At 38.4% G+C, this 23749-nt stretch overlaps 1 protein-coding gene across 4 annotated transcripts in view; it reads right to left on the bottom strand.

The window, feature by feature from the left end:
• ZNF385D (zinc finger protein 385D) overlaps positions 1 to 23749 on the bottom strand; it is a 900615-nt gene that overhangs the window by 13343 nt on the left and 863523 nt on the right. For all 4 annotated transcript variants that reach the window (XM_058729761.1, XM_058729763.1, XM_058729764.1 and 1 more), the window contains one exon: positions 116 to 346. In XM_058729761.1, coding sequence (XP_058585744.1) covers positions 116 to 346 — 231 coding nt within the window. The remainder of the gene's footprint in view (positions 1 to 115; positions 347 to 23749) is intronic.

Raw genomic sequence — 23749 nt, 5'->3', positions numbered from 1 at the left:
GTAATAATTGCCAGTTTTCCGCCAACCCTTTGTCCCCTGCTGCAAAAGATCTAACCCATTCAGAGGAAGATAATTGAAGAACTGTTGAGACAGAAAAGAAATCGCTTCATCTCACCACTGTTGTGTGCCTCCAGCTGTGAGGCAGAGTTGACAGCAACCTTGCATAGCGAACAGTAAAGAAGCCGTTTTGCCTTTTCTTCCTCGGTCTCCGTGGAAGGACACGAGCTATTGCCAGTGGCTGTTGTGGGGCTTTTTTCCACTTTGGAGGTGATCTCAGTTGTCATAACACTGCTTTTGCGAATCTCCACAGTTGTCGTTGATATTGCTGGTGTCCCTGCGGTACTGTCTGCATTCCAAATAGCATAGAAACAAGAGGACAAAACAGTGGTATTATCTTTCCCTATTTGGAAATGTATCACTAACATTACGTTCCGCTAATAATGATAAGAGCAATCAGCAATTGCTGCTTGGCGACTGTGGTATGGGTCAATCATCTCATGAAGATATTTGCATAGACGGCCACATGTAATTGCGTATATTGATATCAAAGGCAAAGATAATTCTTAAAAATATGCCCAAATACACTTAATTTTTTTTTCCTGTGGGGCAAATAAACATACCCACAGATTTCTCTTGTTACCATATGGCCTTAATAAAATCATCTTTACAGTATATTGTATTTTGCATATGTATATTTCTACACAGAGGATTTTTGACAAAATAGAGGATAAACACTTTTAAGATATTTTTATTTTTCTTGACTAGTCTATTTTCCTTCTACATTTATCTCTTTAAGTAAATACAAGTACCGATCCTTTTGTATATACTTGCGCAAAAAAAGAGAAAACATGGAATCCTGATGACATATTGCTCTGTTCAGATCAACAATTTAGAAAACCATTGCCCTATTTACAAAGAGTTGTATATTCAACACCAGGTACAGGGATCATCACCATATAAACAAGAGGAATTCTACTCTGGCATATTGATTAAATGCATGCTCTGTACCAGGCTGTGCTCAGGGAGTCTGTGACATAGTATTCAAACATCAATGGCCTCTGTACAAGAAACTCACAGGCTGATCACACCATGTTAATGTCACCTCATCATTTTGAGAGTCAGATGACCATGAAAGTGTTGATATACTGGAACCCTACAACCCATCTGGCTCTGAAGTCTGATTCTAAATCTGGAGAGGTCAACTTCTGAAGGAAAGCTACTTTATCCTGACTTCACTTAGGTATACACCAACAATTACCAATTATAATTAGCAGTGTTTGCCATATCCAATAGCAAATTGCAAAGAAACTCTGTGTTCATATCCTTTCGTCTTTTATACTCTTTACTCAGCCTCCCAGCTGGCTGGTTCTTAACCTCTATTCAAAATATTCCCAGGCTGTCTCCCTAGGTACAGCTGCTCTTGGAACTGTTTCTCATTCCAGATACTGCTGTGGTCACTAATGCCGCACTGAAAAGTTCATAATAAATGGATCAGGTGTGGTTACAAGGGACAGTGGTCTGCCTGCAATGAAGCATTGTCCTCAAAAATGCTGATTAGGTCACACTACCAACAGTTGATCGCAGTTACAAAATGCCTTTTAACCTGGGTATTTCCTTTGATCCGGATATACAGGTGGGGATTTAGATGAGATTGGTTGTGTCTCCTTTCCCAAATAGGGCATCAGAAACACTAGTCAATAAGAAGAGATGGGGTGCCTGGGTGGCTCAGTTGGTTAAGCGTCCAACTTTGGTTTAGGTCATGATCTCGTGGTTCGTGGGTTTGAGCCCTGCATCACGCTCTGTGCTGACAGCTGGAAGCCTAGAGCCTGCTTCAGATTCTCTCTCTCTCTCTCTCTCTCTCTCTCTCTCCCCCTCCCCTGCTCATGCTGTCTCTCAAAAATAAATAAATGTTAAAAAAAAAAGAAGAAGAAGAAGAGAAATGGGCTCTTGTTGAGGGCTGTTGTATAAAACAATTCATCTGGATCTTATTTCCTTTGCCTGATACTTCAAAAGTGTTTACTCACTTATTTAGCTTCTAAGATCATCAAGGAAGCCTCCTTTTTGAAGAATATCCTCAACCATATAAAAAAAAGTCAAACTGCTCATCAGTTTCTCATGATTAGGGAAAAATGAATAAAATTACTCGAACACCAAGTTTTGCCACCAGAATACATTCATTCCCTTGAACACGGACAAGTCTATTTCCTGATTGGTTTTTGCTTATCTATTGAGGTACCAGTGTTAAAACATCAGTTAACAGCTAGAAAATATTTCTGAGAACCTAGATATGGCATAAAATGGAATGACCACTTTAAGACAGTCTAGTAGCTTTTCATGGCTCCCAACAAACCAGAAATGACTGTTTGAAAGCATATGCATATGTGTCTGTGAATAAATAACAAATGCCCAGTTAATTTGCTAAATGTTTTAGATACATGATTTCATGTATGCATCACACAAACTTGAGGAAATTCCAGAAGTTAAGAAAATTTCCCAAGGTCACACAAATAGAATATGGTGAGTCAAGGCAAAGTGTTTATAGACTGAAAAAATCAGGGATTTAAAAAAGAAAAAAAAAGATGTTGTGGATGATATTCTTGCCCAAGACTGTGATTCTTCATAGTAAGGCCACAAATGGCAGTAGGCTAAAACTGCTAAATTATTCTTACGATCCGCTCTCATGGGGAGTGACAACCGTAAATATAGATATATTTAAACTTTGTGTGTCTACATGTAGAGCCAGAGCATATGACACTATGGATATTTATTTCATTTAATTCTAAGTAAAGATGTCCCGAGTAATACAACATTTCCTCTGGATTGACAATGCTGATTTTATGTCTTGATCTGAAAACTGCGTAGCATCGATCGTAGTAGTCCTAAACCAGCTTCCCTATTTACACTGAAATTCTTAAGTACAGAGTAAACAAAACCATGGATCTCCTAATCCCTGTGACAGCTACATTAGTCGTTTTCTAACCTCAGAGGATAACGTACATTTAGACCAAGGATGCCACAAGATTAGAACTGCCAGCTTCTCTATGCCTACGGCTTAATGAAGTATTAACATTTCTTAAGGCAGGTCCTTTGCATGAGCTAGGTTTAGGAGAATTAGTATCAAAATGCCTAACTTCTGGAACCTCTACTTTGGTCTTTTAAGACCTCATAGCTGAGTACAAATCTGTTATTTTCTCCATTTGGCAAGTAATTCGAAAGAAATACAAATAGTTATGTTTTTCATTTTTTTTTTTTTTTTTAAATTTTTTTTCAACGTTTTTTATTTATTTTTGGGACAGAGAGAGACAGAGCATGAACAGGGGAGGTGCAGAGAGAGGGAGACACAGAATCGGAAACAGGCTCCAGGCTCCGAGCCATCAGCCCAGAGCCTGACGCGGGGCTCAAACTCACGGACCGCGAGATCGTGACCTGGCTGAAGTCGGACGCTTAACCGACTGCGCCACCCAGGCGCCCCTATGTTTTTCATTTTTAATTGAATATATAAATGTTATGTCCATAGGTAGGATTACTGTTAATTTATAATAAGACATGAGTTTTTCAGTTACTTTTCGTTTATCAGTGGTGAGGGGATTTTTTCATAAAAAAGTAAAGTAATTATATTTTAAGATTATGCCATTAACATGGCATTAAAAAATTTTTAATGTTTATGTATTTTTGAGACAGGGCGAGCACGAGCCCAGGAGGGGCAGAGAGAGGGGGTGACAGAGGATCCGAAGCAGGCTTTGAGCTGACAGCAGAGAGCACAATTCGGGGCTTGAACTCATGAGCCATGAGATCATGACCTGAGATGAAGTCAGCTGTTTAACTGACTGAGCCACCCAGGGGCTGCAAGATTATGCCGTATTAGAAGACAATCACCTATGTTATACATTGCCTAGAAAATTACACCTAGCAAAGAGATTTTAATATGGTACATTAAATTACCAATTATAATAATCCTTATCCACTCATAAGAGTCAAATCTTAAATGGGTGTTCATGTTAACAGCATATACCTTTGATAAGATGTGAGAAGAATTACCTCTAAGATTTTCCTCCCCCAAACTCACAACCCCTGTCTGAACATGGGAAAAGCATTAAACAAACATAAATTTAAACACAATTTATGAAATTCATGATTAATGGTCCTCAAAACTGTTAAGCTCATCAAAACAAGGGAAGTCTGAGAAACTGTCAAACCTAGATGAGTCTAAGGAGACACGATGACTAATTATAACATCATACCCTGGTAGGGATCCTGTGTGTGTGTGGCAGGGGGGAGGGTGAGACAAAAGGACATTAGGTAAACACTTAGGAAATGTGAACGAAACTTGGACTCTAATTAATATAATGTATCAGGATTGGTTCATTAGTTATGACAAATGCTCTATAATAATGTGAGATGTTAACAATAAGGGCAACTGGATGCAGTATATACAGAAACCCTCCACAATATTCTTATACCTTTTCTGTAAATCTAAAACTATTCTAAAATTTAAAGTTCATTAAATTGAAGAAAAATAGAATCATAACCAGTCAACAAATAGTGCATCATTTCAGTTACTTTGTAGAATCATAATTAAAGGATATCTTCGTGGTTTCATAGTATAGTTTTCTTGGTTTTCAGAGTAAAATTTTTCAGTAAATTTCTCAAGGTTACATAGTGCTTTAAGGTAGACACTGGGACTTGACATTGCATATCCCAATTCTAAATTAAGTGCTTAGGATCCTGTATTGCAATGACTCACATATTCAAACTTCATGCCATCAACATTTATTAAGCAGCTATTTTGTGCTAGGTTCTATATATACTAATCTACAAGACCAATAAATATCCATCACGTACTAAAGGTTTTATGAGACACCTCATGCTAAGCTGAAATAATAATAAAGTGAAATCTTTAATCAGCATTGCTATATCCTTACACTTATACTTGTCACAAAAAAGACACTCAAATATTTATGAAAAGAAAACAATGAACGAACAAATGAATGAATGAACAACAATTACAGCTAATGTTTACTGAATCACTTTTAAAGCATTTACAAGTATGAATTCATTCAATTCTCATAAAAACCTAAGAGGGGCATACCATTTCTATCCCCATCGTGAGAAGGAATTGAGATATGAATTTGCCCAAAGCCGGAGCTCCCAGGTGTGGCGCAATGATTTGAACTCAGACAGTATGGCTCAGAAGCACAAGCTTTTCTATTTTTTTATGCCAAAATTTTGATTTTTTTTAATGAAAGAACTGACTACATCCTCTTCAGCTAGTTCAAATTGGTCATGATTTATTTTGCATGTCTGTAGATAGCATCTTAAAAATTGGACTTTAAAAGAAACTAAACATGGCCAGAACTAGAGTCAATCACATATGTTCAATCATCCACTTAAGCTCAAGTATTAAGTTACTGGAATACATCTGGAAGGAGGGGAGAAAAAAATAATTTACAGCTCTCAAATAATCTCTTGTGCAAAATGGTAAAAGTACAGCTCTTCCTCGTTACAATCCTTCCTTTTCTCCCTCCAACCCTTCCTTCCTCCCTCCCACTCCATGTCTTTCTTTCCTTCCTTTCTTCCTTCCTTCCTTTCTTTCTCCCTTTCTTTCTTTCCTTCTTTCTTTTCTTTCTTTCTTTCTTTCTTTCTTTCTTTCTTTCTTTCTTTCTTTCTTTCTTTCCTTCCTTCCTTCCTTCCTTCCTTCCTTCCTTCTTTCTTTCTTTCTTTCTTTCTTTCTTTCTTTCTCTCTCTCTTTCTTTCCTCCTTTCCTTCCTTCCATCTTTCCTCCCTCCCCAATCCTTCTTTCTTTTCTTGTCTTGTCTTTTCTTTCCAAAAGATGAGAAACGGGAATAATGATTCACTTTTCCTAATGTTTCCCAAAGGTGGACTCAGATTTCTTTGCACTCTTCAACCAATGGCCCTCTAAGAACAATATATGTGACAAGGAGTCGAAAATAATGGGTGCTGTTCAGTGGGAAGAAAAACGTTTGAGATGGTTTGGGTTTGCATTTCTGTGCATGTTTTCTGCCAGTGCCCTGTAGCAAATATTCGTTACTGCAACAATCACTATTTGGCTTTGGCATCAAAACAGATTGCTGATACTTGGTGGAATGGGGCTTTAGTTGAGAATGAAAGAAAACTTGTCAGTATTCAGAGTGGACCATTTGTGGCCCTCATCCTTGTACAAGAAAAGATTCCAGAAGATAACAACGACTTGAATTCTAGGTAATAAAATAGAGCAGCCAAGTTTCATGGCCTGGGTAAGAAATTTATTCTCCTAGACACAGACCTCATAACCCAAGTCGGACAACCACAGCTGAGTTACTTAAGTTTCCTTGCAGGTAACAGGAATTAGTATTATGATCCAAAGATGCTCATCATGTTTTCCCGCAGATTAAAGACTGAGAATTATATACAATTTAATGTCCTTCCTCCTCGTGTGAATTTAAGTCTCACCCGGGCTTGCTAACAAGTGAGAACAGCTGCTTCCTCTTAAATATGCTGACATTCCAAAGTACAAAAAAAGGTGCCTCCTGACAAAAAAAAAATCACAAGTTTTTAGAAATTACTACTGGCAGTTTCTTTCCTATGGATTTAATTTAATTTAATTTAATTTAATTTAATTTAATTTAACTAACATTTATTGAGCACACTGTTAGACCCAGGTGGCAATGACCTGTGCACTGGGCACTGTAGTTTTGAGGGCTCCACATATCATGAGCTACTGAAACAAAAGCGTATTTTTTTAATGCACTGACCTTGTAAAAAAGTTTTTAGAGTGTCTGATAGCCAATTGAGCAAGTGGGAATTATAGGAAAGGGAAGTGAGGGCTGGAATGGCTGCCTCAGTGGCCTGTGTAGACTAAGATCTCACGAGTGTGTGTGTGTGTGTGTGTGTGTGTGTGTGTGTGTGTGTGCATACATCTATGTGCACTGAGAGGTGGCAGGAGACCAAAGCTTGTATCTGGAAACCAGAAAAAAAAAAGTTATTTCGTTCATATGTGGGTCTATCAAATCACCTGAGCAAAGTCCCTCCCCCACAAATTTCCTCCCTCCCCTCTTCCCCTCTGCTATGATGGTATAGGAAGGGCTTCAAACTGCCTGGAAATCCTGAGTTTACAAAATGAGGGTGGGAAGAAAGTGTTACCTCCCCAGCAGGCGACCTGATTTGGGTGGATCCAGCCACCATCCAAAGGTCCTGGCTTGGGAATAGCTTCTGCTCTGTCCCTATAGATCCATGTTACTACTTGGTAGGGCTCAGGATTACCTTACCCTCCAGGTCATGAGGGTAAGGTCATTGGGCTGCTAGGTAAGCTTGAGGTGGAAGTTGTCAGTATTTCCATGTAGGACATATGGTCTTTATCCGCACTCTTGTCTTAGCCCTGAAACTTTGGGGTGGGCCGGAATGAGCCCTCATATGTCAGACTCTGTGCTACTCACTGGAGGTGGAGAAATAAACATGATATAATTTGTATGCTAAAGAATGAATTTGCACTAATATGATGAGGGAGAGGGAAAGAGAGAGAAGGGAGGAGAGTGTTAGTGGTGCAGGGGCAGAGAAGGAGACAGGATCCAAAGCAGACTCTGTGCTGACAGCAGAGAGCCCGATGTGGGGCTTGAACTCATGAATTGTGAGATCATGACCTGAGTAGGACACTAAACGGACTGAGCCACCCAGGTGCCCCTGGAGTTTCTCTCTTTGAGGAAGGTGAGCACAAAGAAATGTCACTAGAAAATAAGTTGTACTTCAAATTTTGATTTCATAGTGCCTCCAATGGTGTAGGGGCCATGCCCCAAAAAGAGATTCCCTGTACTTTTAAAAATGTTTATTTATTTATTTTGAGAGAGAGAGAGAGAGAGAGAGAGCAAGAGTGTGCAAGTGAGTGGGGGAGGGGCAGAGAGAGGGAGAGAGAGAGAATCCGAAGCAGGCTCCACACTGTCAGTGCACAGCCCAACACAGGGCTCGATCCCAGGAACCATGAGGTGACAGCCTGAGCAGAGATCAAGAGTCAGACACTGAACCGACTGAGCCACCCAAGTGTCCTCCATACTTTTTAAACCAAGTGGTATATTCTGTTGTACAGTGAGCTCAATGAAACTCTTAACGTCCTAAGGGATTGGGTGACTGATTCTTTCTACCTTTACAGCATTTCCCATGCTCACAAAGCAAAAATATCGAAGTGCAATTTCTGAAATGCTTCCCAAAGCTGTCCAATCTATGATCTGTTTGAGGCAATTACATTAGGAGTAGATTCATACACCGATAATGATGATCTGTTGAACTCACTTTGCCATGTATACCACATGCAGATTAGAACATAAATTATTCTGATGAACCGCATTTGAGACAGAGCCTATTTTAAAAACAAAATAGGTGATTGAGCTTTCAGATTTGCCTCTTGAAGCCAGGACCAATTAGTTTCATTGGGACTGGCTGTTTTTCAGGAGCATCTATGATTTGAGAGGGTAATTTTAGATTAACTTTCATAGGATAATTTATCAGAAATTTAGGTTATTCCTATCACTGATTAGAATTTTGGAGTCAGAAGCTAGAGATTCAGGTTGCCAGGTTAGCATATAGCTGCAGAAGCCCTCAGAAAGAAGTGGTGACTAGGACCACAGCGAGGGGGGCTGACTTAGGCCAGGCAACTGCAAGTACAGTTAATGAGAAGGGGGAGGGCAGGAGGATGAGGCCAGGCAGGAGGGACACCAGCAGCCCCTGAAGCTCAACGGGCTTGGCAGGGACTGTCCAGCCCCCTGAGAGGAGGCAGGATGGAGCAGTTGGCCAACCAAAGCTGAAATCTACTTACAGCTTCAAACCTCCCCTCTCCAAAATGTCTTTGACCTCAAATATGGACCTCTCTTATTTGAACTGGGATCTCACCAAGTAAAAACAGGCATAAAACTAGGCAGCAGTCAGGGGCGCCTGGGTGGCTCAGTTGGCTGAGCGTCTGCTTTGGCTCAGGTCATGATCTCGCGGTTTGTGAGCTTGAGCCCCACGTCAGGCTCTGGGCTGACAGCTCAGAGCCTGGAGCCTGCTTCCGATTCTGTGTCTCCCTCTCTCTCTGCCCCTCCCCACTTGCACATCTGTCTTTCTCTCTCGAAAACAAGTAAACATTAAAAAAAAACACCTACGCAGCAGTCACACTCACATATACCCCCACCCCCAGGAAAGACAGAAGATGCAGATGAGTGAGGCAGGGCAATTGACGATGATAGTATTAGCAGCTGTGGTAAACTGGGGAGCAGGCAGCTCTCCAGAAAAGGGGTAGTTCATTGCACCACTGTAGCCAGTTCCTGTCATTCTAGAAACACATGTCCAGCTTTACCAGATGCTTTGATTATTGTGTTAACAGCCACAAAGTTTCATGTAAAATTTCCAAATTTCCAAATTTTACATGTTAGCAACTGTGTGTGTGTGTGTGTGTGTGTGTGCGCATACAAAATCCTGTGTGGGCCCAAATATTCCCTGTGTTCTATCTCGGCTATGGGATGCCAGGTTTGTAAGGTTCTCTAGGGACGTGGTGGCTGTGCGCCCAGACACTGCTCCTTTCCACAGGGTTCAGAGACTGTTCCAATGGCTTGACTTAGAGTCTCCCTCAGAAGACAAGGTCTCTACTTGAAGCAAAGATAGCTGATTAGAGTTGGTCTTTTTTTTTCCCTTTACCAGACAATTTTCCTTCATTCCTTTCTTTCCAGTCCACAAGAAGGGGCTCATTCTGGAGAGGAAACCTTGGCGTGTCTTGTCAGCTACGTGTAAGGGTTCACAACTTAATATCCCAGAGATGTTCTTGGTTGATAAGCCATCTCAGCAATCTGTACCAATGTCTTATAATGTTGGAGCATTCGTTTCTAAAAGTCAGTGGGGATTATATTACCTACTCCTATACTTACCTTATAACACAACTAGAAAGAGCTTGCTAGATATTTTTTTGGTAATTTTTTTAAAATTCTTTTTTGATGTTTATTTATTATGGAGAGACAGAGAGGGACAGAGAATAAGCAAGGGAAGGACAGAGAGAGGAGGAGACAGAGAATCTGAAGCAGGCTCCAGGCTCTGAGCTGTGAGCACAGAGCCTGATGCGGGGCTTGAACCCACAAACCGCGAGATCATGACCTGAGCCGAAGTCTGATGCTTAACCAAATGAGCCACCCAGGCGCCCCAAGCTTGCTGGATATTTTATAATTGATAAGTATAGAGGCTGCTGTCCATAACTTTGTTCTGTTAGACGTTTGCCTTTCTTTCAAAAGTTAAGAGCTTCCATAAAATACCAGACTGAAAACTGGCATAGACGTATAAATAACAAAACTCTGACCTGCTAACTTAGGTGTTCATCCTCAATCAGTTTCATTTTATCATTTTTAAAACGCTGCTTCTTTCACTCTATTTTCTCTATTGTCTTTTGGCTCTCAGAACATCCAACAATGATGAAACCAAGATGTTAGAAACTTGTGAATCCAAAATATTCCTCTCCCTGGACACTAATGGTTGGAAAAATGTATTCTATATCAGAATCACCTGGAAGTTTTGATAAAACTTTGTTGGTTCTCGCCCCCAGAGTTTATGATTCCTAGGTCTGGGTTGGACCCTGAGTATTTGCATTTCTAATAAGTGCCCAGGTGTTGTTGCTGCTGCTGGTCTGAGGCCAGAATGTCAGGAACCACCACTGACAGATCTGTCAATTAGGTTAACTCAGCTTTGGAGCTCGAATGTCACTGAAGTCAAAAGTCACTGATGTAAACAGGGTAAATGAGGGATAGAGCCAACACTGTCCCGTTTTGCCTGTGACTAAGGGAGTTCCTGAGAAGGGACCGCCAGTATTAACACAGGGAAAGGTCCCGGCAGGTCAGGTCACGTTGGTCACCCTATAAGGGAATTTGGGATAAATTAGGAAACAACTCTTAAAAAATGTATTTTAGACACAACTAAGCAAGCAATGAGCATTTCTATTGAAAGATACATTTTTTAAAAGATATATGTGACAACACATGAGAGAGGATGGAGAAACATTCAGATCCTTGAAACAGAAAAATAACTTTGGGGCTTAATTAACCTTCCATTTAGTAGTTAAAGCAGGGGCTCTTCTGTAAGAATATAGTCTTGTCTCTCTAACTTACGGTCTGTACATTTCCAAGGGAATTCTTTTCCTATACTGTTCACAGGATATATGCTTCATCCCTTCCAAACACAGATTGATCTAAAGTAAATTAATTTAAAACTAAGCTAATTAGAAGGTAGGACTCTAGGACTTTGTAGTGTTAATCGAGTGGGTCTGGCCACTGTAAATGAATTGCAAAGCACCAAGAAGAAGGGGGGGCATTTTGTCAGAATTTGTGAACTCTGATAAATTTTCCAGAAGGGAATAAAGGGAGAAGACTAAATAAAAATCAGTGTATTTCAGAGCTATTTTAAGCGACTTGGATGCCACTAGATTAGGAAGCTGCCTTTCCTGACTTCTAAAAGAATAAGAAAAAAAAATCTTTCCAAATCTATGAATGATAGTTCCCCTGTTCCAAGAACTACCAGAGGGAAAGGTATGCAGGCCACAGCAGCAGTTCCCAATTCATCAGCGAGAAAGTCTGTATATCGAAAAACTCGATTTGAAATCTGGCAAAAAGTCAACGCATGATTTTTCAGCAACTGCCTCTGGTACTTGGTCTGTTTAATGTACATAGCAACAGTCTTCCTTCTGGCCAGGTGCTTAGGTTACAAGGAAGGATTTGCCTTGTGTCCTTCCATAATAGCTAACCATTAAAAACTATGACATGATAAATGGTGAGTCTTGAGATGTGTTACTACCTGAAAGTGAACACAAAGTGAGAGAAAGCATGCCTTCTGACTATTGAATGTAGATTGTGTAGAGAACTGAGAACATGGAGATAGTTCTGCCAAGTCACTTAGGATAGGAATCCTTGCTGTGGAATCCTGCTAGGTGGCCCATGTAATAATAATAATAATAATCATGGAAGTAATAATGGTCAGTTAGCTCTACAGTTTTTGGGGGGGCTTAGTTTTTGTCTTTGTTGTTTTTTGTTTTTTGTACCATATTGCTGTCCTAAAGATAAGAAAACAAGCTCTCATAATGGTTGGCATACTGATAAAATATTTACTGTGGACATAATTTAGGACATTATACCATCTACGCTTGGGCAGTTTATTGCATGTGTAAGTTACTTAGCAGTTTTCATTACAATGTTAGTGTTTCATGGATTACACATGTCTATGCAGGCGATGTTTTAATCACCAGAAAGCTGTCATGATGTCACATGCCACACTCAACATTTAGATTAAAGGATTTTTTTTTCTTTCAAATTTCGAGAGACGGGAAACATGTTTTTAGGGAGTAAGTTCTACTGGACAGATATGGAAAATAGTTGGCAAAGATGAGAGAAATACAGAAAGTGAGGAGATCTTTAAAAATACCAAGAAATAATGTTTTTTATATATATATATATATATATATATATATATATATATATAAAATATACTGTATACATATTGTATATTGTATTTTATATATATTATATATATATATATATATATATACACACACACATATAATGTCTTGTAATGAGAACTTTTTCGCAACTCCTATGCATCCCATGTACACTATGTTGTCTCAAGACTCAAACTACCAGTAATTTCACCCAAAACAGCAATTTATTATTATTTTCCCCTCTGCTGGAAGCAGAACAAGAGGGAGGTCATCATATAATACAGTCACTTTTTGACAGAATTTCTCTTCTCAAAGTAGTTGTTTCCTTGTAATATTAATATACTTCAGCCGAGATGATTTTTAAGAGTTGGGAGGAGGAACATAAAAATTAGGGGAAGTGTGCACATCAAAATAGACCAAGAGAAATAAGAATCCTACTCATTTACTGAAAGGTTGGCTGCTGAAAAATTAATTGAACTGCCTGGAAAATAATAAAATTCTGGAGCAAATGCCTCTCTTTTTCAGCAAAGCCAACAGACCTTTTTCTAAGATGGGAAGAATCTCTTTTAATCTACAGAAACCACATAAGCCAGATTTTCATGAAATTCCAGGTATAAAAGTAACTCTCCAAATATTCCCATAAACTATCATACTGCTCCAAAGATTCCAAGCTACCGCAGACTGCTTTTTGCACAAAAAATTATCATACTTTCTTTTTGTTTTTGAGAATACATTCATTGTAATTGTATTACCATTTAAGCAAAACACTAACTGGAACATTAAAAGAAAAAAGTCAGTCTCCTTTGTCCAAATGATGCAGAACAACAATTTTGATTTTCCTTAGGGCTTACTTAAGAGACTATTTTGGCATTCTTTAAACAGCTCTAAGTCCAATTATTTATTTTTGGTGTATACTCAGGGAAAAAAAGAGACTTCTTACTTAGCTCTACCAACAAAGATTTCATTCAATACTTTAAGATAAATCTATTTTTAAAGTGGAGCTGTGTTAATAAAATACATGCTAATGATTAATTTCAAAGTAAATTCATATTATCTCTGACAGTCAGTACTGGCCATTCTGAGACCGTAGCATGCTAAATATTTTTATAGCTACAAAAGGATAGAAATCTATCCCATGTGACCTGACCTCTCAAAGGATGATGGCATTTCAATGAGATGATCTCATTTCATGAGTCAAATCAGAACACCGTATTAGAGACCATTTGATACGAATAGAAGTTCTGAAATTTCATCATTAAGTTAGATAAAGTAATTTTTAAAATACAACTTTTAATCTAAGGCTTAGAAAAGAGTCATGATTTTACTCAGGATAAATATTTGTTTGGCTGTCTTTAACAAGCACTATTTCTATTCCTTATACCAAAACTCAACCATGACCATTCAAATTTAAAGCCAGCACTTAGAGCAAACCACTTTGCTCTACAGATCGCTTTTTAAAAATTATTTTCATGGGACAGAAGATTTTCTTTTCCATGTATCTGTGTTCTGTAAGCCTGTTTTAAATCAACACTCGGTTCTTTTAAGGTTGTTTCTCTAGAAATGGGAAAAAAGCCTTACTGCGGCATGTGACTAGTTTTGTTCACATCCTTACTGGCCAACTCTTCTCGCTCAGGGAGGAAGCCGGGCCAAGAAAGCTAACAGTCCAGGGCTGGAATGTGTCAAGTCAAAAGTCTGAGTGGACGGGGAGTGTGCAAGGCAGAGACCTCCTTCAAGGCTGGCACTGGGAAGCCTGTTGCCAACCAGTCAAGATCACAGCCAAGTCGACAGCCACTTCACAAGGCTGAGGAGAGAAGTCAGAGCCAGAAGGCAACTTGGGTGAGAAGAAACAGCTCTCGGGTATTTAAGGACATTGTTTAAGACCCCAGCAGGGAGATAAGGTGGTGACCTTGTCAGGTTATTTTTAGGACGGAGGCTTTTGCCTCCTGGACAGCACTGTCATGGTTTATTGAGGAAAGAGTACTCACGGGCACTATCTGTGCCTCCCAGTAAAGGGGAGAAGAGGCAAAGGAAGAGATGATAGCTGTGTGTCTAGAGACCTCAAGCTTTATGCAGGATCACACTGCAGGAAACTGGGATGAAGGCAAGCACCAGGCTAGGGTTCGAGCTCCTTTCTTTTTCCAACGTTTTTTTTTTTTTTTTTTTAAATTTATTTTTGGGACAGAGAGAGACAGAGCATGAACGGGGGAGGGGCAGAGAGAGAGGGAGACACAGAATCGGAAACAGGCTCCAGGCTCCGAGCCATCAGCCCAGAGCCTGACGCGGGTCGAGCTCCTTTCTTGCCTCCTCTTTTGCCCAACTCGCCCATTCCTTACACCATTCAAAATAAAATACCTAACTAAATAAGATAACACATGTATGTATGCATTTCTCCCTTTGAGACTTCAATTTGTTCCTGTAAGCTGTGCCTCTAGAATTCAGGACATTGCAAGAGAAAGAAAGTTGAAAACTTTCCAGGTTGGCTGGAAAAAAGAAAAAAAAAGTGACGAAGGGTTGGGCAGGTTAGCTAATAGAATTGAGTTGTATGATCTAGTTCTGTGAAATCATTTGGTTCTTATTAGCTCATCTAGAGACCACTGAAGCTTAGTGGCTTCGCGAAATATAATGCTTTTTTACCAAAACTGAAGCATAAAATAAATTTACCTGGATAATTTAAGTGCAAAGATAACTGTAAGAATCTAGGGGAATTCTTTTTTTTAATTTTTTTAATGTATATTCATTTTTGAGAGACAGAGAGAAACAGAGGGTAAGCAGTGGTGAGGCAGAGAGAGAGGGAGACAAAGAATCAGAAGCAGGCTCCAGGCTCTGAGCTGTCAGCACAGAGCCTGACATGGGGCTCGAACTCACGAATCGTGACATCATGACCTGAGCCGAAGTCGGACGCCTAACCAACTGAGTCACCCAGGTGCCCTGTATCTAGGGGAATTCTTTGAAAAACACCGAAACGTTAAAAAATGATGTATTTTATTTTCCCACAACTTTATTTTCATTCCATGTGTGATATATTCCTTTTTTAGCAGTGCTAAGCCATAATTTCAGTAGTCATTTGCTTTTACTTAACACGTCAGAAAAATTCCACTGTACTTAACCCTCAACGTAGAATTCCAAAGCCAATACAAGTCTCTCCTCTGCCTGACTTGTCAGTCTGGGTTAATAAATGTTTCCTCAGACTGGAAGTTTAAGTAACTTAAGTTGAATAGATGTGAATGAGAGAGAAATTATTTGTATTTGCTTATTAACTCTGTCTTTTGCAAGATAGAACTAGAGAGAAAAGAAGCAAGAGAAAAGGGCAAGAGAGATCTGTGTCTTATTTGCTCTTCTAAATTACAGATTTTATAGGAAGAAAACTTTTGTGAGTTTCTCCTCTTTAAGGGTATTTTTATCCGTCAGTCCAGATGGACCAATATGATGGACCAATCCATAGCATTTGGATGAAATTATTCTCTTTCGATCTTTGGAGTTCACATCATCACAAATGCTCCATTTCTACTGAAAGCAATTTTCTGTGAAGATTTCTGAGATGCTAATGGAAAAGGTGCCACCAAATATAAAGGCTTATGAATTCTGATGTGAATACCACAGAAACGCAAATGAATGGCAAATGCCAAAGAAGTCTACAGCTGATTTTTGAAGATGTATGTTATACGATATACCCAAGATGACAGATGATGCATCACGCAAAATGAGATAAAGACTGTGTCTTCAACTACTTTTATGTCTCATTATTTTTTGCTATTTTAAACTTTGCATGATATAGAGTGGTTCTCTCTAGTAAGTCCAACAACCTAGCTGTCTAGTTTTATAGGTTCTTATTCTAAATGCCATTACTGTTACATGAATCAGCCATCAGATGTGACTGCACTCTCTCAAAGGCAAACTAAATAATTACAAAATTTAAACAAACGTGTGATAAAGAACATTTAAAAGATGCAAGATAATAGTGATACCCTACATTTTTAAGTGCTTTTAGTTTTCAAATAGTGTGAAGATTTTTTTAGGGCTTCTTGTTGCTATCTAGTAGAAAATATTATCTTTGATTATCAAGAAAAGAGTATTAAAAAATTGCATAATAGGGCATCGCAAACTCACAGTGATAGGTAGATAGATAGATAGCTAAGACAAGTGTATGACTTGAACGCATTATACATTTAATTTTCAACTAATTTTATAGTACTTAGAAGAGACATATGTATTAAGTAATAGAGTAATATTACTACACAAAAATGCTTAAGTTTAATGAACCATGTCAGATTTTTAATACCTACTTATCATATTTACTAAGGTTTCTAGCTTTAGTTTTAAAAATTGTAATCATTTTAAAAAAATCAAAAAAGACAAAGATATACTTTTAAAATAGGGGTTAGATCACATTTTTCTCAAACTACCAGAATGGCTTCCTATTTCATCCCAGGTAAAAGCCATTGTCCAACTGAAAGCTTCCCTCTTATTTTAGATTAGGAACAAGACAGGGATGTCCTTCTGGCCATTGCTACTCAACACAGCACTGAAAGTTCTAGCCAGGACTATTAAGTGGGAAAAAAAAAAGGTATCTATCTACACTGGAAAGGCAAAGGTAAAACTATCTCAGTTCAAAGATGGCATGCTCTTACATATAGAAACCTCTAAAGAATCTGAAAACAAACAAAAGAATCTATTAAAAAAATAGAGATGGGGCACCCGGGTGGCTCAGTCGGTTAAGCATCTGACTCCGGCTCAGGTCATGGTCTCGTGGTTTGTGGGTTCGAGCCCTGCATCAGGCTCTGTGCTGACAGTTCGAAGACTGAAGCCTGCTTCAGATTCTGTGTCTCCTCCTCTCTCTGCCCCTCCTATGCTCATGCTCTGTCTCTGTCTCTCAATAATAAATAAACGTTTAAGAAATTTAAAAAATAGAGATAATAAATGAGTTTAGCAAAATTGCAGAGTACAAATCAATGCACAAAAAACCAGTTGTATTTCCGTGCACTAGCAATAAACTATCTGAAAATAAAATTAAGGAAATAATTTCGTTTACCATAGCATGAAAAAGAATAAAATTCTTAGGAATAAATGTAACCATGAAGTGCAAGACTTGTAATGAAAACCACAAAGCATTACTAAAGTAACTTAAAATATCTAAATAAATGAAAACACATTCCTTATTCATGAAGTGAAAGACTTAATATTCTAAGATGGTAATACTCCCTGAAGTGATCTACAGTGTAAATGCAATATCTATCAAATTCCCAATGACCTTTTTTGCAGAAAGAGACAAGCTAAACTAAAGTTCATATAGAAATAAAGGGATCCCAATATTCAACAGCCCTGGAAAAAAAATAAGTTGGGAGTTCTCAAACCTCTTTACTTCAAAACTTATTGAAAAGCTGAAGAAATAAGGCATAAGGATACCAGACATACTGATAAATGGAATAAAATTGAAAGTTTAGAAATAAAACTGTACACCTATAGTAAATTGATTTTTGACAAGGGTGATAAGACCATACAATGGGGAAAGAACAGTCTCTTTAAGGGACATATGGATATCTACATGCAAAATATTGACACTGGACCCCTGCCTCATATCTTATACCACTCAAAATGGATCAACAACCTAAATGTAACAGCTATTACTATAAAACTCTTTTAAGGAAGCATAGTTGTAAACATGTGTGACCTTGAATTAAGCAATAGTTCCTTAAAAATTATACAAAGAATACAAAGATAAAAAGAAAAAAATAGATAAATTGGACTTCATCCAAATTAAAAACTCTTGTATGTCAAAGAGACTGTCAAAAAAGTGATGTCATATGGCTGATAAGGGTCTAGTGTCTAAAATATACAAAGAACTCCTATGACTCAATTATAAAAATACAAACAATTGAAAAAGTGGACAAATGATGTTAATAGACATGTCACCAGATAAAACATAAAAATGGCCAGTAAACACATGAAAAGATGTCTGACATCATTAGTCATTAGAGAAATGAAGATCAAAATCATGACAAGATACCATCTCACATCTACTAGGATGTTTATAACAATGATTAAAAATTAAAATAAAAAAAACCCCAGAAAATAACAAGTGTGACCAAGGATGTGGAAAATTGGAATCCTCATATATTGCTGGTAAGAATAAAAAAATAGTGCAGTGGCTGTGGAAAAGTTTGGTAGTTTCTCAAAAAGTTAAATATAGAGTTAACCTATGACTCAGAAGTTCTACTTCTAAATATACACCCAAGATAAAATATATTTTTACACACCAACTTGGACATGAATACTCATAGTAGCATTTCATAATTACTTAACAATGGAAACAACCCAAAGTTCATCAAGTAATGAATGGATACACAAATGTGGTATGTCCATACAATATAATACTAGTTAGCCATATAAAGAAATGAAGTTTGGATACATATCACAACATGGCTGAATCTTGAAAACATTATGGTGGTTAAAAGAAGTTAATCACTAAAGACCACATATTGTAGAATTCCATTTACCAGAATAGCCAAATTGATACGGACAAAGAAGTAGATTAGTGGCTGCCAGGGAATGGGAAAAAGGGGAAATTAGGAGATACAGGGTTTCGTTTTGTGGTAATGGGAATGCTCTGGAATTAGTGTTATGGTTGCACAACTTTGTGAATATACTAAAACCCTCTAGACTGTACACTTCAAAATGGTTAAGACAGTTAATTGTGTTATATGAATTTTGTCTGTATAATTTTTTGTTTGTCTCCTTCTCTCTCTGCCCTTCCCCCACTTGTGCTCTGTCTCTGTCTCTCAAAAATAAATAAATGTAAAAAAAAAATTTTAAAAAAGGGGGTGCCTGGGTGGCTCAGTCGGTTGAGCGTCCGATTTCGGCTCAGGTCATGATCTCAGGGTTTGTGGGTTTGAGCCCCGCGTCGGGCTCTGTGCTGACAGCTGAGAGCCTGGAGCCTGCTTCAGATTCTGTGTCTCCCTCTCTCACTACCCCTCCCCTACTTTTGCTCTGTCTCTGTCTCTCAAAAATAAATAAATGTAAAAAAAAATTTATAATTTTTTGTTTGTTTTAAAGTCAATATCCTTGCAATGGCCAGAAGGCCTATATAACCTGGTCTTCCATTATCTATCTGACTTTATCTTTTTCTACCTTCTCTTTTGTTCCCTCTTTAATAACCACACCACACTGGTCTTCTTGCAGCCTCCCACCTCAGAAACTCTGAGTTTGCTATTCCCTCTATCCAGAACACTCTTTCCCAGAAAATCACATACATTACTCACCCCCTCCCCATCTTCAAGTCTGCAACACCTTCTTAGTGAGGCTTATCTAACCACCCTGGGTAAAACTGTATCCCTCCACCCCTGCCTGCAATTCTTCTTTCTCTTCCCTGCATTTTAAAAAAAAGTCTATTTATTCATTTTGAGAGAGAGAGAGAGAAAGCACAAGTTGGGAAGGGGCAGAGAGAGATTCCCAAGCAGGCTCTGCACTATGAGCGCAGAGCCTGATGCGGGGCTCAAACTCACGAACCGTGAGATCAGGACCTGAGCAGAAATCAGACAGTTAACCGACTGAGTCACCCAGCCACCCCTCTCTTTTCTGCTTTCTTTTTTCTCCACAGAACTCATCACATTCAAGTATGCTGTGAAACATATAACAGCCTGTGGGCTGGTCAGTATCAGTCTACACCAGTGGAATGTAAACTGTATAATGGCAGTGGTTTTTAGGGTTTTTGTCCCCTGCTGTTCCTTAGCATCTAGAATTGTACCTGAAACATAATAGATTCCCAACAAATATTTCTTGAATGAATGAATGAGGAACAAATAAAACACCCCAGGAAATAAAATGATGCTTGAAAAGGAAGAATGAATTGTAGGAGAAGGAAGAGGAAGATCCAACATCAGTATGTGACTGCATTTCTGTGGAAGCCATTGTTTATCTCTCTAAAATGTCTGCTTTCTTTTGTTCAGGTGTGATTTAATTAGATGATTTTTAAAAAGTGGTTATAATTAATTAATTAATTAATTAATTTAGAGAGAGAGAGAGAGAAAGAGAGACAGCAAGTACCAGTGGGAGAGAGGGGCAGATGGAGAGAGAGAATCTTAAGCAGTTTCCACAGTCCTCAGAGCAGAGCCCAACGTAGGGCGCTATCCCACAACCCTGGGATCATGACCTGAGCAGAAATCGGGAGTCAGTTGTTCAACCAACCGAGCCATGAAGGTGCCCCAAAAGTAGTTATTTTTTAAAATAAGGAATTTTATTACACGATTTATTTTTAAATATTTATTTATTTAGAGGGGGGAGGGGGAGGGGCAGAGAAAGAGGTACAAAAGAGAATCCCAAGCAGTCTCTGGGCTGTTAGCACAGAGCCAGTTGTGGGGCTCCATGTCACAAACTGTAAATCATGAACTGAGCCAAAATCAAGAGTTGGATGCTTAACCGATTGAGCCACCCAGATGCCCTTGTTACGTGAATTTTGAAGTCTCTTCCGGCTCTAAAATAATGTGAACTTTTGAAGAACAAGATGTTTATTAAAACTTAGCTGTAAGGTCTACAGATTTTCTAAAGAAGTGATGAATAAGTTAATTTTAGAATAACACACAAGTGATTCTACACTATCCCTTCTGCTACCAAAGGCCAACAGCTAAATCAGATAAGGTATATCTTCAGAATTATTTTCTGGATTTGGGAAGTTATAGCAGAATCATATTGAGGCATTATTGCTATGACTTCCCCTCCTACCCCCTGGCCCCACTTTCTGTTAGATCAGGAAAAAAGGGATAATATAGTCCAGAAGAGCAAGTTTCTAAGACTCTTGGGGAAAACAAACAAACAAGTAACCTTAAGCAGCTGGAAAAGAGATTCAGATAAAAGCTAGTTATGCAAGGGGGGAAAAAAAAGGAAAATTTGAACTCTCAAGCCTCAAGTAGCTGTGTAAAGCCTAGAAAATGTGACCCTATTAAGAAACAGATTGAGGTTCTCTCCTTAAAACTATAGGTAAAAATATGAAAAAAAGTTTACTTTTACTAAATATTATGGTTCTTTAAATCTTATTCTAAACCTAAATGAATTTTATACATATTCTGAAGACTAGTTAGTAGTTATACTTTATGTTTATTCATTTTATGTGATTCGTTTTTGTTTTCACAGGAACATCATCATTGAATAAAAACACGCACTGATTTTTTTTCCTACCTGTAATTATGGGAGGAGGCTACCTCCTAAGAGTATCAACCTAGGGCAACTTTATTGACAATTAGGATATGTTCTACTCTCAATGAACTTTCAATCCCCGTCAAGAGAGCATTCCACTAAAAAGGAGCCCTCATGCACTGTTGGTGGGAATGCAAACTGTTGCAGGCACTGTGGAAAACAGTATGGAGGTTCCTCAAAAACTTAAACCCAAAATTACCAGTAATTCCACTACTGGGAATTTACCCAAAGAATACGAGAATCCTAATTTAAAAAGATACATGCATTTCCTATGTTTATTGCAGCATTATTTACGATGGCCAGGATATGGAAGCAATTTTTGACCTGGTAGCTGAGAATATGTAGTCTCAAACCTAATGTTAGCACAGCCATGTTGGAAAACATTTCAATATAGTTTCTCAAAATGTTAAAAATAGAATTACTATATGACCCAGCAATTCCCATCCTACCCAATTCCACACATACTTAAGAGAAAAGGAAACTTAGGTCTACAAAGAAACCTGTACACAAATGTTCATAGCAACATTATTCATAACACTCCCAAAATGGAAAAATCCAAACATCCACCAATGACTAAAGAAAAAACAAAATGTGTATCTATACAATGGATAATAACTATTCCGCCCTAAAGAGGAATGAAGTCATGATATGTATGACGTTGTGAATGAACCTTGAAGATCTTATGTTAAGTAAAGAAATCAGTCACAAAACACCAGGTATTATGTTATTTCCTTTTAATGAAATATCCAGCATAGGCAAATCTACAGAGACAAAAAGCATATGAGGGTAGCCAGTGGGCTTGTGAGGACATGCAGGGTGACTGCTAATGGGTCTGGGGTTTCTCTAGGGGGCTCTAAAATTGATTGTGGTGATGAGTGCTCGACTCTGTGAATACACTAAAAACCATTGAACTGCACACTTTAAATGGGCGAATTGTATGGTATGTGAATTATATCCCAATAAAGCAGCTATTAAGAAATACAATAAGCTGTGAAAATGCTTTAAGTTCTAGCACCCTGATTTCTGGTTTTACTCCGAGGAAGCGTGACCAGAAACAGACTCCTGTCACCTGGAGAATAAGAAGGGAGAGCAGATTATATCAACTCTTACGTTGGTGCAGTGGTGAACTTCAGAAGTATCAAGAGGGGGAAGGACCTCTGTGCTACCTATGCCCTGAGGTTGCTATGTTGGGAGGATGAGCTTTATAAATTAATATGTGCAAAAGGGATAGTAGTTATCATGTGTTTCAAGCCAAAAAGATCCTTGGGAGGATCTTGCTACAAACCTTGTAGAACAAAATCTAAACTACTCTGTATAATACACCAGTCTGACCCTTGAAAGCTTTCGAGCTTCCACTCAAGCTCTTCACCTGCACACTATATTTTAATCTTGTCATACTGTCCTCATTGCCACGCATGCTATACTCTTTCTTAGCTTTGTGTGCATCTTTTGGCCAAGGTTCAGCACAAATGTCATCGTAGAAATTCAGTGATTCCTTCTCCATAAGCTTATACCACCCTTGCCCATATTCCTATTTGGGTACTAATCATGTTATTATAATTATTTTTAAGTTAGTAACCTTTTTTCCAGGCCATGAATCAAGGGCAGTATCTAGTATTTGGTAGGTGCCTAAATAAAATACTTATTATTTGGCTGGATGGATGAATGACTGAATCTAGTGTTAGCTTTAACTACCTCTGACTCACATCTCTGCTCTACAGGATAGGAGAGAAAAGGTGGAGTTAAACAATACTTTATAAATGAAGTATAAATTTAAAATTTTGTAAGTGGCATAGGTAATCACAAATTAAATGGGTGGACAACTGTGTGGAATAGGTACAAGACTGACAATTAGGACATGTTTTACTCCCAGTGAGTTTTCAATCCCCATCAAGAGAGCATTGCACCCAAAAAGGAGCCCTCATGCACTGTTGGTGGGAATGCAAACTGTTGCAGGCACTGTGGAAAACAGTATGGAGGTTCCTCAAAAATGTAAAATTAAAATTACCAGTAATTCCACTAATGGGTATTTACCCAAAGAATACAAAAACACTAATTTGAAAAGTTACATGCACCCCTATATTTATTGCAGCATTATTTACAATAGCCTAGATTTGGATGTACCCAAGTGAC

Source organism: Neofelis nebulosa, chromosome 5 (assembly GCF_028018385.1).
Source record: "Neofelis nebulosa isolate mNeoNeb1 chromosome 5, mNeoNeb1.pri, whole genome shotgun sequence".
Taxonomy (NCBI): Eukaryota; Metazoa; Chordata; class Mammalia; order Carnivora; family Felidae; genus Neofelis; species Neofelis nebulosa.
Note: the sequence above shows the minus strand (reverse complement) of the source record. Positions and strands in the feature narration are given on the sequence as shown.